This window comes from Loxodonta africana, chromosome 22 (assembly GCF_030014295.1).
Source record: "Loxodonta africana isolate mLoxAfr1 chromosome 22, mLoxAfr1.hap2, whole genome shotgun sequence".
NCBI classification, from domain to species: domain Eukaryota; kingdom Metazoa; phylum Chordata; class Mammalia; order Proboscidea; family Elephantidae; genus Loxodonta; species Loxodonta africana.
In genome coordinates this window covers 32,728,519-32,750,892 of record NC_087363.1, presented here as the reverse complement: position 1 = coordinate 32,750,892, position 22,374 = coordinate 32,728,519, and the positions used below count along the sequence as shown (strand labels likewise).

General features: G+C 44.2%; 1 protein-coding gene across 1 annotated transcript in view; it reads right to left on the bottom strand.

Moving 5' to 3' along the window:
• The window catches only part of CFAP100 (cilia and flagella associated protein 100), a 58,365-nt gene extending 36,253 nt beyond the window's left edge, over positions 1–22,112 (bottom strand). Inside the window, exon 1 of the mRNA XM_023548132.2 lies at positions 21,972–22,112. Coding sequence (XP_023403900.1) covers positions 21,972–22,112 — 141 coding nt within the window. The remainder of the gene's footprint in view (positions 1–21,971) is intronic.
• Between the last annotated feature and the right edge of the window lie 262 nt (positions 22,113–22,374).

The window sequence follows — 22,374 nt, the reverse complement described above, 5'->3', positions numbered from 1 at the left end:
TTTGATTTAAAGTTTAAAGATTATCTCAAGGCAATAGTTTCAGGGGCTCATCCACACTGGATAGTCCAAAAAGTCTAGAGTTCATGAAAATTTGAAATTCTGTTCTACACTTTCCCCTTTTTGATCAGGATTCTTCTATAGAATTTTTTATCAAATGTTCAGTATGGTAGCCAGGCACCATCCAACAGAATATTAAAAGAGTCATACAGGGACTCATTCCAGGAATGCAGGGATGGTTCAAGATTAGAAGATCAATCAATGTAATATACCACATCAACAGAACACAGGAAAAGAACCACATGATCATCTCTATGGATGAATGAAAAGCATTTAATAAAATCCAACACCCTTTCTTGATGAAAACCCTAAAGAAGATTGGAATGAGGGGAAATTCTTCAATATGATTCAGGGCATATAGGAAAACCCAGAAGCCAATATTATACTTAATGAAGAAAGACTGAGAGCTTTCCCCTTGAAATCGGGAACAAGACAAAGGTGACTGCTCTCACTACTTCTATTCAATATCGTATTAGAAGTCCTAGCCAGAGCAATAAGACAAGAAAAAGATATAAAAAGTATCTAGGTCAGAAAAGAAGTAAAATTATCTCTATTTGCAGACGATATGATCCTGTATACAGAAAATCTCAAAGAGTCTGCAAGAAAACTTCTAGAGCTAATAGAGGAATTTAGCAAAGTTGCAGGGTACAAGGTCAACAAACAAAAATCAGTTGCACCAGCAATGAGAAATCTGAAAAGGAAATTAGGGAAAAAATTCCATTTATAATAGCATCTAAGATAATTTTTTTTTTAAGAGAATAAAATACCTAGGAATAAATTTAACCTGGGATATGAAGGATTTATACAACAAAAACTATAAAACCCTGCTGAAAGAGATTAAAGAAGACTTAAATAAAGGGAAAGATGTTTCATGTTTATGGATTGGAAGACTTAATACTGTTAAGATGTCAATACTACCCAAAATGATCTATGGATTCAATGCAATCCCAATAAAAGTTCCAACAGTCGGGGGCGGGACCAAGATGGCTGACTAGGTAGAAGCTACCTCGGATCCCTCTTGCAACAAAGACTCAGAAAAACAAGTGAATCGATCACATACATGACAATCTATGAACCCTGACCATCAAACACAGATCTAAAGAGTTGACCTGAGTGACAGAGACTGAGAACGAACAACCACGGGGAAGCAGCAACTGTTTTTGGAGCCTGGAGCCAGCGTCCCAGTCAGGAACCTTGGCACCGGGCTTTGGACTGGGCGCAGGGGAGCTGAGCACGGCATCCTGAGACGGTGCAAACACGGGATGCAGCCCTAGCCCCCAGAAGTGACCTGGGGGGAAGCCCAGCCAGTGCACGCAGGCAGCGCAGCGACGCGGCTGACAGGAGGAGAAGTCACCGGGAGGCAGCAACTGGTTTTGGAGCCTGGAGTGCAGTGTCCCAGCCGGGGAACCTTGGCGCTGGGCTTTGGACTGGGAGCGGAGGAACTGACCACAGTTTCTGAGACAGCACAAGCATGGGACGCGGCCTGACCCTCGGGGGCAATCTCTACCCAGCCAGCACACACAGTCAACACGCCCCTCAGGAATCTCAGATAAAACAGTCATCCCAAGCAAGATAAGTCTATATTCTGGGGTGCTACTCTCTCCTATTTATCTGAACCCTCCCCTCCCTTTCCAGGCGGCTTCATTAACATCGGAATTTCCTGAGCCAAAGAGTGAAGTGCGCTGTGGTTTTTCATTCTTTTTCTTTCTTTCTTTTTTTTTTTTTGGCCTTTTCCTAACCCATTCTCCTGGCCTGAGAGAAGCAGCTACAAAAAACCCAGGGACCAAAAATCCTTCCCTAATTGGACTAAAAACACAGAACCAGCTCCAGCCAAACATATGTGATCCACAGTCTTGGGCTTTCATCCCTACAGGGAACAAGGTGGCTATTATAATGCAAAGGCATTTCTGATAGGGATCTGACTGTAATTGTTTTTGCGGATTACTGGAAAGACAAGTTTCCCAGGTCTGATATCTCTGCATATTCAACAGAGCCCTCACTGACCCACAACAGGGAACTGAGGGTTGAAGCTCCCCCCAGACCACCTAGCCTCCTGCCTTAGGGGTCTAAGGAGGGTGACACCTACCAATCTGTAGAGGTACTTGCATTGGGGGTCTAAGGTACAGCTGCAGAGCTCACCCACCAAAGTGCTTTAGGAATAGAGACACACCTACCTCACTGGCACTTGGGGGAAGCCTGTCAGCATCCTGCCCCCCCTGGAGTGTGAAACCCTGCTGCTACTAGAATCTGGTGCACACAACTATCACCACTACTTCTCTAGGTGGTCAGGTGACAGTCTGCACCACACACTTCATGACCGAAAATCAGATTCTACTCAAGAATAGTGAATGGACTCTTAGGCTTATATATCTGGTAACAGCCCAAACCAGCTGGTAATAGGACATAAGTGATTCAAGGGCTACAACAATCAAGACAGCACAATCTAGTAGCCCGTCTACATGTATTGAAAGAAAACAAAACAAGATAAGACTCAGTGAGCAAATATAAAATAAATCATTACAATATCTTATAGATGGCTCGGAGATAGCAGTCGATATTGAAACACATAAAGAAGCAGACCATGATTGCTTCTACAACTCCCCAAATTAAAGAATCAAAATCTTTCCCAAATGAAGATACAATCCTGGAATTGCCAGATGCAGAATATAAAAAACTAATTTACAGAATGCTTCAAGACATCAGGGATGACCTCAGAAATGAAATGAAGCAATCTACAGAAAAAGCCAAGAAACACACTGATAAAGCCATTGAAGAACTCAAAAAGATTATTCAAGAACATAGTGGAAAAATTAATAAGCTGCAAGAATCCATAGAGAGACAGCATTTAGAAATCCAAAAGATTAACAGTAAAATTACAGAATTAGACAACTCAGTAGGAAGCCAGAGGAGCAGACTCAAGCAATTGGAATGCAGGGTGGGGGATCTGGAAGACCAGGGAATTGACACCAATATAGCTGAAAAAAATCAGATAAAAGATTAAGAACAATGAAGAAACCCTAAGAATCATGTGGGACTCTATCGAGAATAACTTGCGTGTGATTGGAGTCCCAGAACAGGGAGGGATAATAGAAAATACAGAGAGAATAGTTGAAGATCTGTTGGCAGAAAACTTCCCTGACATCATGAAAGACGAAAGGATATCTATCCAAGATGCTCATCAAAACCCATTTAAGATTGATCCAAAAAGAAAATCACCAAGACATATTATCATCAAACTTGCCAAAACCAAAGATAAAGAGAAAATTTTAAAAGCAGCCAGGGATAAAAGAAAGGTCTCCTACAAGGGAGAATCAATAAGAATAAGTTCAGACTACTCAGCAGAAACCATGCAGTCAAGAAGGCAATGGGATGACATATACAGAGCACTGAAGGAGAAAAACTGCCAGCCAAGGATCATATATCCAGCAAAACTCTCTCTAAAATAAGAAGGTGAAATTAAAACATTTACAGATAAACACAAGTTTAGAGAATTTGCAAAAACCAAACCAAAGCTACAAGAAATACTAAAGGAAATTGTTTGGTCAGAAAACCAATACTATCAGATACCAGCACAACACGAGGTCACAGAACAGAACATCCTGATATCAGCTCAAATAGGGAAATCACAAAAACAAATTAAGATTAATTTTAAAAAGAAAAAAACGCTCAAAACAGGGAATCATTGAAGTCAATATGTAAAAGATCACAATAATCAAAAAAAAAAAATTAAAAAAAAGAGAGACTAAATACAGGTGGCATAGAACTGCCATATGGAGAGGGAAACAAGGTGATATAGGACAATACAAGTTAGGTTTTTACTTTGAAAAATAGGGGTAAATATTAAGGTAACCACAAAGAGGTATAACAACTCCATAACTCAAAATAAAAACCAAGAAAAACATAACAACTCAGCAAACATAAAGTCAAATACTATGAAAATGAGGAACACACAACTTACAAAGAAAAATGTCTCAGCACAAAACAGTAAGTGGAAAAATGAAATTGTCAACAACACACATAAAAAGGCATCAAAATGACAGCACTAAACACATACGTATCTATAATTACACTGAATGTAAATGGACTAAATGCATCAATTAAGAGACAGAGAGTCTCAGACTGGATAAAGAAACACGATCCGTCTATATGCTGCCTACAAGAGACACACCTTAGACTTAGAGACACACACAAACTAAAACTCAAAGGATGGAAAAAATATATCAAGCAAACAACAAGCAAAAAAGAGCAGGAGTAGCAATATTAATTTCTGACAAAATAGACTTTAAAGTTAAATCCACAACAAAGGATAAAGAAGGACACTACATAAGGATTAAAGGGACAATTGACCAGGAAGATATAACCATATTAAATATTTATGCACCCAAAGACAGGGCTGCAAGATACATAAAACAAACTTTAACAGAACTGAAAAGTGAGATAGACACCTCCACAATTATAGTAGGAGACTTCAACACACCACTTTCGGAGAAGGACAGGACTTCCAGTAAGAAGCTCAATAGAGACACGGAAGACCTAATTGCTACAATCAACCAACTTGACCTCATAGACTTATACAGAACTCTCCACCCAACTGCTGCAAAATATACTTTTTTTTCTGGCTCACATGGAACTTCCTCTAGAATAGACCACATATTAGGTCATAAAACAAACCTCTGCAGAATCCAAAACATCGAAATATTACAAAGCATCTTCTCAGACCACAAGGCCATAAAAGTGGAAATCAATAACAGAAAAATTAGGGAAAAGAAATCAAACACTTGGAAACTGAACAATACCCTGCTGAAAAAAGACTGGGTTATAGAAGACATTAAGGTGGGAATAAAGAAATTCATAGAATGCAACGAGAATGAAAACACTTCCTATCAAAACCTCTGGAACACAGCAAAAACAGTGCTCAGAGGTCAATTTATATCGATAAATGCACACATACAAAAAGAAGAGCCAAAATCAGAGAACTGTCCCTACAACTTGAACAAATACAAAGTGAGCAACAAAAGAATCCATCAGACACCAGAAGAAAACAAATAATAAAAATTAGAGCTGAACTAAATGAATTAGAGAACAGAAAAACAATTGAAACAATTAACAAAGCCAAAAGCTGGTTCTTTGAAAAAATTAACAAAATTGATAAACCATTGGCCAGACTGACTAAAGAAATACAGGAAAGGAAACAAATAACCCGAATAAGAAATGAGATGGGCCACATCACAACAGACCCAACTGAAATTAAAAGAATCATATCAGATTATTATGAAAAATTGTGCTCTAACAAATTTGCAAACCTAGAAGAAATGGGTGAATTCCTAGAAAAACACTACCTACCTAAACCAACACAATCAGAAGTAGAACAACTAAGTAGACCCATAACAAAAAAAGAGATTGAAACGGTAATCAAAAAACTCCCAAAAAAAAAAAGCCCTGGCCCGGACGGCTTTACTGCAGAGTTCTACCAAACTTTCAGAGGAGAGGTAACACGACTACTACTAAAGGTATTTCAAAGCGTAGAAAATGATGGAATACTACCTAACTCATTCTATGAAGCCACCATATCCCTGACACCAAAACCAGGTAAAGACAGGAAAAAAAAAGAAAATTACAGACCTGTATCCCTCATGAACATAGACACAAAAATCCTCAACAAAATTCTAGCCAATAGAATTCAACAACATATCAAAAAAATAATCCACCATGATCAAGTGGGATTTATACCAGGTATGCAAGGCTGGTTTAATATTACAAAAACCATTAATGTAATCCACCATATAAATAAAACAAAAGACAAAAACCACATGATCTTATCAATTGATGCAGAAAAGGCATTTGACAAAGTCCAACACCCATTCATGATAAAAACTCTCAGCAAAATAGGAATTGAAGGAAAATTCCTCAACATAATAAAGGGCATCTGTACAAAGCCAACAGCCAACATCACTCTAAATGGAGAGAGCCTGAAAGCATTTCCCTTGAGAACGGGAACCAGACAAGGATGCCCTTTAACACTGCTCTTATTCAACATTGTGCTAGAGGTCCTAGCCAGAGCAATTAGGCTAGACGAAGAAATAAAGGGCATCCAGATTGGCAAGGAGGAAGTAAAATTATCTCTATTTGCAGATGACATGATCTTATACACAGAAAACCCTAAGGAATCCTCCAGAAAACTACTGAAACTAATAGAAGAGTTTGGCAGAGTCTCAGGTTATAAGATAAACATACAAAAATCACTTGGATTCCTCTACATCAACAAAAAGAACATCAAAGAGGAAATCACCAAATCAATACCATTCACAGTAGCCCCCAAGAAGACAAAATACTTAGGAATAAATCTTACCAAAGATGTAAAAGACCTATACAAAGAAAACTACAAAGTACTACTACAAGAAACTAAAAAGGACCTACCTAAGTGGAAAAACATACCTTGCTCATGGATAGGAAGACTTAACATAGTAAAAATGTCTATTCTACCAAAAGCCATCTATACATACAATGCACTTCCGATCCAAATTCCAATGTCATTTTTTATGTGATGGAGAAACAAATCACCAACTTCGTATGGAAGGGAAAGAAGCCCCGGATAAGTAAAAAAAAAAAATACTTAAAAAGAAGAAGAAAGTGGGAGGCCTCACTCTACCTGATTTTAGAACCTATTATACCGCCACAGTAGTCAAAACAGCCTGGTACTGGTACAACAACAGGCACATAGACCAATGGAACAGAATTGAGAACCCAGATATAAATCCATCCACATATGAGCAGCTGATATTTGACAAAGGGTCAGTGTCAGTTACTTGGAGAAAAGATAGTCTTTTTAACAAATGGTGCCGGCATAACTGGATATCCATTTGCAAAAAAATGAAACTGGACCCATACTTCACACCATGCACAAAAACTAACTCCAAGTGGATCAAAGACCTAAACATAAAGACTAAAACGATAAAGATCATGGAAGAAAAAATAGGGACAACGTTAGGAGCCCTAATACAAGGCATAAACAGAATACAAAACATTACCAAAAATGACGAAGAGAAACCAGATAACTGGGAGCTCCTAAAAATCAAACACCTATGCTCATCTAAAGACTTCACCAAAAGACTAAAAAGACCACCTACAGACTGGGAAAGAATTTTCAGCTATGACATCTCCGACCTGCGCCTGATCTCTAAAATCTATATGATTCTGTTAAAACTCAACCACAAAAAGACAAACAACCCAATCAAGAAGTGAGCAAAGGATATGAACACGCACTTCACTAAAGAAGATATTCAGGCAGCTAACAGATACATGAGAAAATGCTCTCGATCATTAGCCATTAGAGAAATGCAAATTAAAACTACGATGAGATTCCATCTCATTCCAACAAGGTTGGCATTAATCCGAAAAACACAAAATAATAAATGTTGGAGAGACTGCGGAGAGATTGGAACTCTTATACACTGCTGGTGGGAATGTAAAATGGTACAAACACTTTGGAAATCTACCTGGCGTTTTCTTAAAAAGTTAGAAATAGAACTACCATACAACCCAGAAATCCCACTCCTAGGAATATACCCTAGAGAAATAAGAGCCTTTACATGAACAGATACATGCACGCCCATGTTTATTGCAGCACTGTTTACAATAGCAAAAAGCTGGAAGCAACCAAGGTGTCCATCAATAGATGAATGGCTAAATAAATTGTGGTATATTCACACAACGAATACTACGCATCGATAAAGAACAGTGACGAATCTGTGAAACATTTCGTAACATGGAGGAACCTGGAAGGCATTATGCTGAGTGAAATTAGTCAGAGGCAAAAGGACAAATATTGTATAAGACCACTATTTTAAGATCTTGAGAAATAGTATAAACTGAGAAGAACACATATTTTTGTGGTTATGAGGGGGAGAGGGAGGGAGGGTGGGAGAGGGTTATTTACTGATTAGTTAGTAGATAAGAGCTACTTTAGGTGAAGGGAAGGACAATACTCAATACACGGAAAGTCAGCTCAACTGGACTGGACCAAAAGCAAAGAAGTTTCCAGGATAAACTGAATGCTTCAAAGATCAGCGGAGCAAGGGCGGGGGTTTGGGGACTATGGCTTAAGGGGACTTCTAAGTCAATTGGTAAAATAATTCTATTACGAAGACATTCTGCATCCCACTTTGAAATGTGGCATCTGGGGTCTTAAATGCTAACAAGCGGCCATCTAAGATGCATCAATTGGTCTCAACCCACCTGGATCAAAGGAGAATGAAGAACACCAAGGTCACATGATAACTATGAGCCCAAGAGACGAAAGGGCCACATGAACCAGAGACTTACATCATCCTGAGACCAGAAGAACTAGATGGTGCCCGGCCACAATAGATGACTGCCCTGACAGGGAACACAACAGAGAACCCCTGAGGGAGCAGGAGAACAGTGAGACGCAGACCCCAAATTCTCATAACATGACCAGACTTAATGGTCTGACTGAGACTAGAAGAATTCCAGTTGTTATGGTCCCCAAACCTTCTATTGGCCCAGGACAGGAACCATTCCCGAAGACAACTCATCAGACATGGAAGGGACTGGACAACGGGTCGGAGAGAGATGCTGATGAAGAGTGAGCTACTTTTATCAGGTGGACACTTGAGACTGTGTTGGCATCTCCTGTCCGGAGGGGAGACAGGAGGGTAGAGAGGGTTAGATACTGGCAAAATTGTCACGAAAGAAGAGACTGGAAGGAGGGAGCGGGCTGACTCATTAGGGGGAGAGTAAGTGGGAGTATGGAGTAAGGTGTATATAAGCTTATATGTGACAGACTGACTTGATTTGTAAACGTTCACTTAAAGCTCAATAAAAATGATTTAAAAAAAAATTCCAACAGCCTTCTTTACAGAAATAGGAAAAGCAATCTTCAACTTTATATGGAATGGCAAGAGGACCCAAATAGCTAAAACATCGTTGAAAGAGAAGAACAAATTAGGAGGACTCACACTTCCTGATTTTAAAGCATACTATACAGCCATGGTGTATGGCTCTTTTAATATTCTGTTGGATTCTGTTAGCTAGTATTTTGTTGAGGATTTTTTGCATCTATATTCATAAGAGTTATTGGTCTGTCATTTTCTTTTCTCGTGATGTCTTTGTCTGACTTTGGTATCAGGGTTATGTTTGTTTCATAGAATAAGTTAGGGAATATTTTTTCCTTCTCTATCTTTTGAGCATTTCTTAATTTTAAAACTAAATCCCATAGGGCAGCATATGTGTTCATCTCCCACCTCGCACACAGAGTAAAAAATGGCAGGGTAAGCCTGGTGATCTCTGTGTAAGATGTCTCTTTGGTCCCGTGTCCTCCTCTGGTCTCCCAGGGTGGGAATGTGGACTTGAGGTGCTAAGTGCCTGCCGCTTAGGTGTCCTTGCCAGAGGTCTGTTCTCCCTGGGACTGTGGTGCCCATAGCCTGAGTTCTTGGGAAATAAATTCATCCCCTTTAATGGATGAACAACCTCCCACTCCTACCTCAGGGCCAGGTTCTGACCTGGCTTTCAGAAGTACCATGAGAAGTCTCAGCTGCAGGCCAGTCTCCCTGGAACTGGCTCTGCATTGGAGTGGGGACAAAGGGTATAGGGGCCAGAGGTAGGATGCCTCGAAGTCTACTCTCTGGCCTTGTCCAAGGTGTCCTATCAAGTGTCCTCTCTCCTCCCTCGCTCTACCCCAGGGGAAGGGCCCTTCCCATAGTCTTGAGGGAGGTGGTGGGCAAACTCGCCTCTTTGCCCATGTCTTAGGGAATGGCGTCCCTAGTCATAATAGCAGAAACTGGGCAATCTCCCTGCTGAAAACTCTCCCCATCGTGAGTAGAATTCAATAATCCTCCCTGTGGCTTGCAAGGCCCTACCCAGTGTGGTCTACATTGGCCTTCTGTCTCTTCCTTGAATACTCCAAGCTCATTCTCCGTTTTGTCCAGGTTGCTCCCATGGCCCAGAATGCCCTTCCCCCACTCTTTGCCTTGTTAGCTCCTACTCATCCTTCAGGATGGTCCTTGATACTCAGAGATCACCTGCTCAGGGAAGTCTTACCTAACTGCATCTCTCATCTAAATCACTCCCTCCACACTTGCTCAAAACTTCTAGTTATTTTCCTTTATATCATTTATTGGCCTTCATCAATACAGATTGGTTGTTTATTTTCCAATGTTTGCCTTCCTTACCAGAATGTAACCCTACGGGGAAGGAACTGCATTGGTTTTAGTCATCCGTGGGACCTAGTGCCTAGAACAGATGGTCAGCACATAGCTGGCCCTTAATAAAGGTCTATGCAGGAAAGAACAAGCTCTGAACTCTTGCAACCCAGCCCCTGAGTCCATGGTACTCTCAGCAGGCACCCCCTGAGCACAGATGCTGTATGTAGGCAGGGGGACCCAGGCACTGCCCCAGGAGCCACTGGTCTGCTGAGGAAAAAGTGAGAAGAGGACTTGAGGCAGGGTATGACGAGGATGTGATGGGGCCAGGAGGATTTCCTGGAGGACCTGGGCTGGGGCTGCATCCTAAAGGACAGACATGGTGTGCAGTGCAGAGGTGGGAAAGGGTGCGAAGGAGGAGAAGGAAGCTCCCAGTTGTCAGGGGTATGGGTTGTTGACCCTCAGGGGTAAGGGAGGGGGGAGTCTCAGACCCTGAAAGGGAAGTAGAAAAAGCTACTTCCCCGAGTACTTTCCCCAAGATATTTTTTAGGTACTATATAGTTGTTTTTTTTTTTTTTTTATATAGTGTCGTTGTGAGTCGGAATCGACTTGATGGCAACGGCTTATGTAGGCACAAAGGTCTTTAGGATGATGGAGTAAAACATGACAGGTCATCATGTGAGCGTGTCCTTCTGATGGGTCCCTGCCTCAGCCCCTGACCCTGGCCCTCCCTTTGTTCCTTAATCTCTCAGCATGTCTCTCCTTTCAACTTCCAACTCAGGCTTCAGACATGTGGAGACCAGCCTATGCCAGGCAAGGGCGGTGGTAACAAAAGCAGTAACAGAAATAGGAATAACAGTATCAACATGGCTACCATTTATAGAGCATTTAACATGCACCATGTACCTTGTGGAGTCTTTGACATGTGTTTTCTCATTAATCTCACATAGCTGTAGGGAATAGGATGAGGAAGCTGAGGCTCAGAGAGGTGATGTGACTCAGCCAGATGACACAGCCAAGGAACAATGGGGGCCTGAAAGCATGTCAGCTCTTAGCCACAACCAAACAATTGGCCGGGTACCCCACGTAGACACCTGGACCAGGCTTGGAGCTCAGCATCTCCAATCTCTCCTTCTCTGTCACTCAGTCTTCCTGGTTCCTCCCTCTGCCCCCTGCTGACCCCAGGATGCTGGGCACAGCAGTCCTCCTGGCTTGAGCCCCTTGCCCATGCACCCCAGCCCAGGCGATGTTACCTGGCCAACTGCTAGGTCTGTCTGGTCGTCTGTGCCCACAAGCCTGTACTCCTCAGAAAGGCACAGTCTAGTGGGACCCTGGGCCTGAGCCGTGCCACTCAGCTCAATGGGCTCCTGTCTACATGCTGTCTCCCAGGGAAGCTATCCACCCAAACTGGGGCTCTTCTACCTCCACAGGGGACAACATGTCTTTTGTATATGAAGGCATCAATGTGTTCTATAAATCCTTCGATTATCTTGGGATAGCACAATGATCTCCCATTGTTTTGTGTGTGTGTTACAAGAGTTAAATTTGTTATTTGTAAACATTTCAAAGTTGCAGTATTTTTCTTTTTTGTAGCCCTGTTTCAACGTTTCTTCATTTTTCAATTTACTGTGGACCAAAGAGTGAGAGTGAGAGAGACAACAAGTGTTTTTATTAGCACAAGTTTTGAAACAAGCTAAATGACCTTTTACAGTGGACCTGTTAAATAAATTATGATACATTCAGACTAAGGGATTCCTATTGTGCTCAAGGAAACCCTGGTGGCATAGTGGTTAAATGCTATGGCTGCTGATCAAAAGGTTGGCAGTTCAAATCCACCAGGTGCTCCTTGGAAACTCTATGGGACAGTTCTACCCTGTCCTATAGGATTGCTATGAGTCGGGTCCCTATGAGTTGGAATCGACTCGACAGCGATGGGTTAACAGGCTATTCTGCTCAAAAACACAGAACCAAAAACCAAACCAAATCCGTTGCCATTGAGTTGACTCCAACTCATAAGGACCCTATAGGATGGAGTAGAACTGTCCCATAAAGTTTCCAAGGAGCACCTGGTGGGTTCTGTAAGGAAATTCTTTATGTATTGATAAACATCAAGCTGCACAATGTATCGGTTAAATGAAAAAAGTGAGATGCCCAAGTGTTTTTGTTGTGTGGCTGTTAGTGAGGGAAAAGGAAAAAACCATCTGTGCGTCTTTGCTTGTATGTGTGCAGAGCACACTTGGAGGGACAGCAGGAGGTGATGTTAGCTGCCTCAAGGAGGGGACACTGGGTGTCTGGGGACAGGGTGGGGGTTATAAGAGTGGGAGGGCAGAATACTCTTTGGAATTTTGAACCACAGGAATACTGTACCTATTCAAAAACAAATTAAACTTTAAAAAAAAATGAAGGAAATTAAGAACACCCAGATGGACAGGTGGGTGGTAGTGCCCATTCTGCCCACCCAGCCGCTCAGCACAAGGATAGGTCACATAACCAGGGCCTGGTGCCAGCTGACTGTCTGTCTGCCTGCCAGGTACACAGGGCTGGAGGAGGCTGAGAGGCAGCCTCCTCTGGCACTTTCCTCAGAGCCTCTCAAGGGAACTGGGCAACTCTGTGGTTTCTGTCTCATGGCCTGACTTTAGAACCAGCCTAACTCTCCTGCCTAAGTCTAGACTCCACTGTCCCAGGTCTCAAGGCTATCTTTCATCTTTGATCGAGTTGCCCCCACCTATGGGCCCAGTCCAGCCAGAACTTACTCTCAGGGCTCATCTTCTTGGGGACCACAGTGTCCACTGTCTTGGACATCCTGGCTGAGGACCAGTGGGTTGCAGCAAAGCTTGATCTCGGCTAAAGGAGATGCGGACCTGGGGAGCGACATAGTGCTTGAGCGGGGTGGGTCACAGCCCAAGTCAGCCAGCCCCAGGGTGGCCGACAACAGGGACATTTCCTGAGGTCTTACCGTGTGGGGACCGCCTTTCCCATCTCCACTCCCGTCACGCTCCCTTCCTGGGTTTTGCTCTGGGTGTCCAATCTATCTGTTTCTAGAACACTTCAACCCTGGTCTGCGTCAGGGCCTTTGCATTTGGGGTATCCTCTGCCAAAAACATTTCCCACCCCCAGTTGGGGGCGGGGCTTCAAAGAGGACTCCCTCTCCCACCCCTTGCAGAGTGGCTTCTTTCTCCCCACCCCCATGTGACCTCACTTTATTTTCTTCTCTGCAAACACCACTGTCTGACTGATCACTTTAAAACAGCAGTTTATTGATATTTCCCCGTAGCATGTGAGCTCCAGGAGAGCAGAGTCTTTTCTGATTTGTAGCGGCTGCGCCCATCAAACTTAGCGCTCCATAACTGTTCATTGAATAGTTTTCCGTTTTGCAGAAGCAGCAGGGAAGCAGAGATTCAGAGAGGTGCAGCAACCGCAAGAAGTCACAGAGCCGGAAAGGCAGGAGCCGGGATTCCAGCCCAAGGTTCCCTGACTCTAAGGTTTTCTTCCTTCCGACCACGTTGCCTCCCAGGCACCAGAGAGCCTCGGGTTAGCCAGGCCACCGCTCCACACCCCCAACTTGCCCAGCACTCGCCCTCTGGCCATTTAACCCTGGACCTAGGGATGGAGGAAGGGCTAGATGGGTAGTAGAGCTGTAAAGAAGGGCGGGGCGCCTTGCCAAGGGGCCCTGCGAGGAGCGCCCGGAGCGGTCCAAATCGGCCCCACGCGCACTGCGGCCCAGCGAACCCACCTGCCGCGCGCACCCACTTGCCGCACGTACCCACCTACGGCGCGCGCCCCGACTAGCTCCAAAGCCTCCGTGCCACCGTTCCTTGCTCTACACGCTCCAGCCCTTGGTTTACGTCGCCATGGCAACCATTGTCCCCTGACGGGATCATGACGTCACAAAGGCCACAAAGGCCCGGCCACATGGGGGAGGGGTGCTCCCGGCGCGGAGCCGGCTTGCGGCGGGTTCCCGGTTAGGAGAGGGAGAAAAGTCCTGCTGCCCCAACTCGGGAGGAGCCCTGGTGGTGCAGTGGCTAAGCGAGTGGCTGCTAACCAAAAGGTCGGAGGTGCACCAACCTCTTCACAGGAGAAATATGTCTCTGTCCAATAGGGTCACTATGGCTCAGAACCTTGGGGATTTTTTTGCCCTAACTCGGGGACTCCTGTGAGATAGCAGAAGGGACAGCAGGATCCAGTGGGGGAGCAGAAGTTTGCTTCCTTGGCATTCACTATTCCGTCTTGGCTAGGGCTCTGGCTCTTTTCCTTTCATTTCCTGATTCATTAATTTCCCGAGGGCGGGGCCCTTGGGATGCATGTGGAGCCCCTTCCTGTGGAGTGGACCTCATTTCTAGAGAGGTGGTTCTCAAAGTGTGGCCCCAGGACCGGAGCATCAGAAATGCTGAGAAAAGTACAGTCTCGATCCCCAGCCCAGAATCAGAAACTCTGGGGGTGGGGCCCCGGGTCTGTGCTGTAGCAAGCCCTTCTGGTGATTCGACTCTCCAGTTCGGGAACCACCTCTCTAGAGGGTGGAAAAAAAAAAAGAAAAAAAAAATTTTTTTTTTTTTTTAGAGGGTGAAGGGAACCTTTAATGAAGACACAAAGTGATGATACGAAGAGGGGAGGGGAGGACGTGACAAAGAGCAGGGACAAGTTTAGATGCCCAGGCCTCCCAGCTGTTGTGGCCAGGGGTACCAGGTCTGCTCTGTGTGTGTGTTACAGCCGCTATGAATAAATACACTGAATAGACAAGTAGCTCCCCATCACCCTTGAGATAGAGGCCAGGCTCTTTACATTGTCACTTAAAGTCCTAAATGGTCTAGCCCCAGCCTATCTCTGGTGGCTGAGTAAGTTCAGCCAATGGGAGGCACCAGTGGAAGATGGTAGGGCAAGAGAATGGAGGTGCCAGGGTATTTATCCCATAACTTCCTTGCTGTGACATCAGTGACTGTGGCTCCTCTGGCTCCTAGACTTTGGCAATACCACCTCCCATCTCAGACTGAAGCTCTGCTCTTGCTGATTTCTGATGGCTTCACCATTCTTCTTTTGGCATCTAGCTATCTATCTCCATTGATTGTGTAGCCAATTCCCTGTGTCAAATCCCCTTCTTTGTCATTCCTAGAGGATTGAAGTTGTGAAGGATTTCATTTTACTTGGATCCACAATCAACACCCACGAAGTAACTGTCAAGAAATCCAATAATACATTGCATTTATCAAATCTGCTGTGAAAGACCTCTTCAAGGTGTTAAAAAGCAAAGATGTCACTTTAAGGACTAAAGTGCACCTGACCCAAGCCATGGTGTTTTCAGTCATCTCATATGCATGTGAAAACTGCACAATGAATAAGGAAGACTAAAGAAGAATTGATGTCTTTGAGTTATGGTGTTGGTGAAGAATGAACAACTCTGTCTTGGAAAAGGTCCAGCAGAATGCTTCTTAGAAGCGAGGATGGCAAGACTTCATCTCATATACTTTGGACGTGTTATCAGGAGAGATCAGTCCCTGGAGAAGGACATCATGCTTGGTGCTGCAACAATGAGCTCAAGCATAACAATGATCATGAGGATGGCGAAGGACCAGGCAATGTTTCATCCTGTTGAACATAGGGTCACTATGAGTTGGAACCAACTCGATGGCGCTTAACAACAACAACAACAAAGACAGCAGATGGTTTCTATTTCTGTCTTGGTATCTGCTTCCCGAGGATGAGGATCTGTCCTGACCCAGAGAGCGAGTGTGGAGACAGGGTTGAGGTCCATTCTAGAAGTGCTGAGTCTGAGGTGCCCATGGAACATGCCCAAGAGCAGATGCCCAGGGCCAGGTGCAGGTGTGGGTCTGAAGACCCAGGAAGAGAAAGGATGGGCCAGGGAGAGAGATCTGGCTTCTCTGTCTTAGAAGTGAGGTCGATGTTAAGAGAATGCCCTGGGGAGAGCTTGAAGGAAGAAGACAGGAGAGCCTAAAGAGGAAGAGGGGCCTCAAAGAAGAGAGGGAAAGAAGTAACAAATAGGCAGGAAGAAACTAAGGAAAATTTGTTCTTTAGAAGTCAAAAGAACAGTTTTTAAAAGAAAGGTGGGTTGCCAAGACCATTCAATGGGGGGAAGAATAGTCTCTTCAACAAATGGTGGTGGGACAACAACTGGATTTCCGCATGCAAAAGAATGAAGCTGGACCCTATCATAGATTGAATTTGTCTCCCCAAAATACGTGTATCAATTTGGCTAGGCCATGATTCCCAGTATTGTGTGATTGTCCACCATTTTGTCATCTGATGTGATTTTCCTATGTGTTGTAAATCCTATCTCTGTGATGTTAATGGGATGGGATTAATGGCAGTTATATTAATGAGACAGGACTCAATCTACAAGATTAGATTTTGTCTTAAGCCAATCCCTTTTGAGATATAAAAGAGAGAAGTGGTCAGGAGACATGGGGACGTCATATCACCAAGAAAGCAGCGTGGGGAGCAGAGTACATCCTTTGGACTCAAGATTTCTGCATGGAGAAGTTCCTAGACCAAGAGAATATTGATGATGAGGACCTTCCTCCAGAGCCGAAAGAAAGCCTTCCCCTGGAGGTGGAACCCTGAATTTGGACTTTTAGCCTACTAGACTATGAGAGAATAAACTTCTGTTTGTTAAAGCTATCCACTTGTGGTATTTCTGTTATAGTAGCACTAGATAATTAAGACAGACCCCTACCTCACACCACATGCAAAATTAAAAATGGATCATAGACCTAAGTAAAGAGCTACTCTAAAACTCTTAGAAGAAAACTTAGGAGTAAATCTTGGTGACCTTGAGTTAAGCAATGGTTTCTTAGGTATGACACCAAAAGCACAAGTGACAAAAGAAAAAAAATAGATAAACTGAACTTCATCAAAATTAAAAATGTTTGTGCTGCACAGAATACCATCAAGAAAGTGAAAAGAATGGAATATTTGCAAATCATGTATCTGTTAAAGGACTTGTATCTAGAATATATATTGAACTCTACAACTCAATAATAAAGACATATAATCCAATTAAAAAGTGTGTGGAGAATCTGAATAGACAGTTCTCCAAAGGAGATATACAAATGGCCCATAAGCACATGAAAAGATTCTTGACATCACTAGTCATCAGGAAAATGCAAGCCAAAACCGTAATGAGATAAGACTTCACTCCTACCCATTAGGATAGCTATAGTAAAAAAGAGAAATAATAACAAGTATTGTAGAGGATGTGGAGAAATTAGAGCCCTCATAAATTGCTGGTAAGAATATAAAATGGTGCAACCACTGTGGATAAATAGTCTTGCAGGTCCTCAAACTGTTACACATAATATTACCACATGACAAAGTAATTCTACTCCTAAGCATCTATCCGAGAGAAATGGACCACACAAAAACTTGTTCATAAATATTCATAGCAGTGTTATTCATAATATCCAAAAAGTAGAAACAACCTAATATCCATTAACTGATGAATGTATGAACAAAATGTATTATATACATACAATGGAATGTCATTCAGCCATAAAAAGGAATGAAATACTGATACATGTTACAACATGGATGAACTTTGAAAACAATACGCTGAGTGGAAGAAACACATACAGAATGATTTCATTTTTATAAAATGTTGAGAATAGTGAGACCTATAGAGACAGGATTGGAGGAAGACTCATTAACAACCTGTATTATGCAGATGACACAATCTTGCATGCTGAAAGTGAAGAGGACTTGAAGCACTTACTGATGAAAATTAAAGACCACAGCCCTCGGTATGGATTACACCTCAACATAAAGAAAACAAAAATCCTCACAACTGGGCCAATAAGCAACATCATGATTAACAGAGAAAAGATGGAGGCTGTGAAGGATTTCGTTTTACTTGGATCCACAATCAACACCCATGGAAGCAGCAGTCAAGAAATCGAAAGACGCATTGCATTGGGTAAATCGGCTGCAGAAGACCTCTTTAAAGTGTTGAAAAGCAAAGATATCACCTTGAAGACTGTTTTCAGTCGCTTCATATGCATGTGAAAGCTGCACAGTAAATATGGAAGACCGAAGAAGAATTGATGCCTTTGAATTGTGGTGTTGGCGAAGAATATTGAATATAACATGGACTGCCAAAAAAATGAACAAATCTGTCTTGGAAGAAGTACAACCAGAATGCTGCTTAGAAGCAAGGATGGTGAGACTATGCCTCACATACTTTGGACATGTTATCAGGAGGGATCAGTCCCTGGAGAAGGACTGCATGCTTGGTAAAATAGAGGGTCAGCGAAAAAGAGGAAGACCCTCAAGTAGATGGATTGACACAGTTGCTGCAACAGTGGGCTCAAGCATAGCAACAATTGTGAGGATGGTGCAGGACGGGGCAGTGTTTCGTTCTGTTGTGCATAGGGTCGCTATGAGTCAGAACCGACTTGAAGGCGCCTAACAACGACAACAGGGCTGAAGGTCGCAGGGATTGGTGGGATATGGGCAGTGACTGCCAGTGGATATGGGGCTTTTCTTTGATGTGGTAAAAATGTTCTAAATTTAGATTATGGCGATGGTTGCACAACTCCGAATATACTAAACACACATTAAATGGGTGAATTGTTGGTATGTGAATTGTATCTCAACAAAGATGTTAAAAAGAAGAAAAGTGATCCACATTGCCAAATGCTCTCGAGTGGCCAAATAAGAAAGAGATTGGATTTGTGAAATAGGAGACCACTGGTGGTCTTGGTAGGGCAATTTCAGGAAATACTGGAAGGGGAGGGAGCGGGTATATGAATAGATGATAAGGGAGAGTTGACAGTGCATGTGGAGGACCCTTTCAAGGGTCTTGGCTATGGCCCAAGCTTGCTCCCTCATGAGTTGGGCTGGTGGTGACCTTCTAAGGGACTGGGGGGAAATGATAAAGTTCTTTTTTGCAGCTCTGGTGGAGAACAGGCCATCACAGCCCAGATTCAATGCCAACGGTGTGTTCAGAAGTAAGACCTCCAAGGCTTGGGGGACCCAGCATCCTGGGTGGGAGGTCACATCAGCATCGGTCTGGGTCACAAGGGGTGCTCCAGTGCCAAGTCTCCATGGTCTTGCGGGGAGTTCCCAAGTGGTTAAGGGGACTGTGTCAGCCATGAAGAGGAGCTGAGGCTAGACTGGGCTTAAGGTTATAGAGGAAATGAAAGAGAGGGAGGGAGAAGGCAAAAGAAGAGGGAGGAAAGAGAGGGAAAGAGAAGAGAATACAAATGCAGGAGGAAGAGGGCAAGATGGATGGGCCATGGTGCTGAGGAGGCTGAGGCTAGAGTGTCAAATTCAGACACATTCCCTCCATTTGAGCTGCAGGCCTTTGTCCCGTGGGAAGGTGTGACTGTGCTTCAGGAGCCCAGGAGAACACAGTAGGTCTCAACAATAGCTCCTGACATCATTTAGGTTGCATTTGGCTGCAAGAAACAGAATACTAGATTTGGAAAAGGATAGCGAGAATGGCTTCATGACTTGAAGAATGTGATCAACGTTACTGAATTGTACATGTGGAAATTGTTGAGGTGGTGCATGTTTTGTTATGCAGATTTCTACCACAAAACAAACGAACAAAAACTCCACTAAAAAAAAAAAAAAACCACTGCCGTTACTAGAATTGATTAAATAATAAAGAAATATCCTCTCACATAATGAAAGACCCCTTAGAACACTTTTTGTCATGTCTTCTTAGCCAAAAATATTTTTCATGCAAGCCTAAACCAATCTCTGGCATGGAGGATGGGACCTGTGTGGGAAAACCTACCCCTGGAGCTTATGGAAAGAGCCCCGGTGGCTCAGTGGTTAAGCGCTCATCTGTTAACCAAAAGATCGATGGTTCAAAGCCATCAGCTCACTCCTGGGGAGAAAGATGCAGCAGTCTGCTTCCCTAAAGATTTACAGTCTTGGAAACCCTATGGGGCAGTTCTACTCTGCCTTTTCCAGTCGTCATGAGTCAGAATCAACTCAGCAATGGGTTTGGTGTTTTTTGGTTTGGAGCATATGGGGTGCCAGGACAGCATCAGGTTGTGTTAGGAAGGAGGTGGAGGATTTGGGTAAATTTGGCTTGGCTACCAATAGGGTCTACCATATCCATAGCACCCCCACTTCACAACAGTGACCACACTTGGATTGTCTGTAAGCCACCGAGGCAGGGACTGCGTATCCTGCTCACTTCCATCTCCTAGCACTGTGCAGCACCGAGAGGTACCAAGCGGGCTTTTTCACGGATGCGCAGGGAAATCTTCATATATGCATACACACTTCATATGTGCACATCTTGTCTCTGGGCGATACGATTATGGATAATTATTTTTTTCCTCCACATCTCCTCTGTCAGTTTGTTGTACTGTGGTGGCTTACATGTCACTGTGATGCTGGAAGCTATGCCACTTGTATATCAAATACCAGTAGGGTATTTCAAATACCACGGTGGACAGGTTTCAGCAGAGCTTCCAGACCAAGTAAGAAAGGCCTGGTAATCTACTTCTGAAAATTGGTCAGTGTAACCTCTATAGATCAGAAAAGAATATTGTCTGATATAGTGCTGGAGGACGAGCCCTTTAGGTTGGAAGGCACTCAAAATACACAGTGGCTGGACCAATGGAGTGGAGTGTACCAATCAGTGATCATGAAGATGGCACAAGACTGGGCAACAGTTCGTCTTGTTGTGTATAAGATCATGAGTTGGAGCCAACTCCATGGCAACTAACAGCAATGACATTTTTTCTCTGTTGGTCTTTAAATTTTACAGTGAAGTTGTAGAAATGTATTACTTGAGTAGTAGAATAGTTCAAAAGTAAAAGAGACCCCTGCGTGTCACTCCCTGCCCCTAGGGCCAAGTCCGGGCTCGCTGGCAGCTGGCAAGCCCTGGCGGGATGGGGCCTCTCTTTCCTGGCTCCCTCCACACCCTCTGTTGTAAGCTGACCTGGCTCCCAGGCCCTCGCCTCCGTTGAGCCCTCTGCCAGAAAACTGCCCCTTACCCGCCTCCCTCCTCCTTACCGCTCATTCCCAGTGCTTCCCTGAATCTCCGCTACCAGGGCATCTTAGTCAGGCCTTCCCTGGGCCTGCAAGTCTGGGCCTCTGCGTCCTTATTGTGCCCTGCACTGTCCTTTCAAAGCAGCGATCTCTCTAGAGGACGTTGGCCTCTCACGGGTATGTCTCCTGTTGAATCCCACCTTTGCACAGTGCCTCACAGGTAGAAGCTGCTCACTAAGCATTTTTTTTAAACTGAGAGAATGCATGGTGGATGGATAGTGACATGAAAGATGAGAATCCCCCTGTGCGGATGAGAGATGGGTAAATGAGTAACGGAGAATGTTTGTATGGCTGAGTTATGCATGGATGGGTGAGTGGGTGGCTGGATGGACAAATGGAGCAATCGGCAGATGTTCTATGGGTGTGTGGATGGATGATGGGAAAATCAGTGGGTGGATGACTGGGCGGATGTCTGGTATGAACAGGTGGATGTATGGGTGAGTATGGTTTAGCTGGACGGTGGGGGGAGGCAACGGGCAGATACATGGGAGGGTGCATTGCTGGAGGGAGCTGCCCTCAAGGGATAGCAGCCAGGCGCCCTGTCCACATCCGCCACGAGGTGTCGCCCTTCACCAGCCTGAATATCTGGCCCTGGTGAGTGCCCTTTCTACCCAAAGGGGACTTACAAAAGAGGGACCTTTTGTCCCAGGCAGTGGTGAAAGGTTCCCGGTGACGCAGGCGTGTAAACAAGTTGAAAAGACGCTATGGGCCTACGTCAAGCTAGACTGCGCAAACAGGCCGGTCCCGACCTTGGCCACGCGCGCGCCCGCGGTCGGTGTCCTCGAGGTGCCCTGCTTGCTCGCGGGACTCCGCGGTGGGCGCGTCGCGCACAAAGTGTCTTGGAGGGGCCCGCGTTGAGCGCGGCCACAGGTGCATAGACTGCCTCCACCCTAGCCACAGTGTCCCACTGGTCACCCCGAAGGCACCTTCCTTGGATTGCGGCTCTCTCCACCATCTTTACCAATTCTGACACCAACTTTCCCTCCCATGGCACTCTCTACTTCTCTACTGGGTTCAATAATTATTGCAAAGGCAGCACAGAACTCACTGACCATACTCAGGATTATAGGTTTTATTTGGGAAGGAAGAGTTACAATTCAGGCTCAGGAACCCTCCCAATACAGTTCTTGCATTAGGA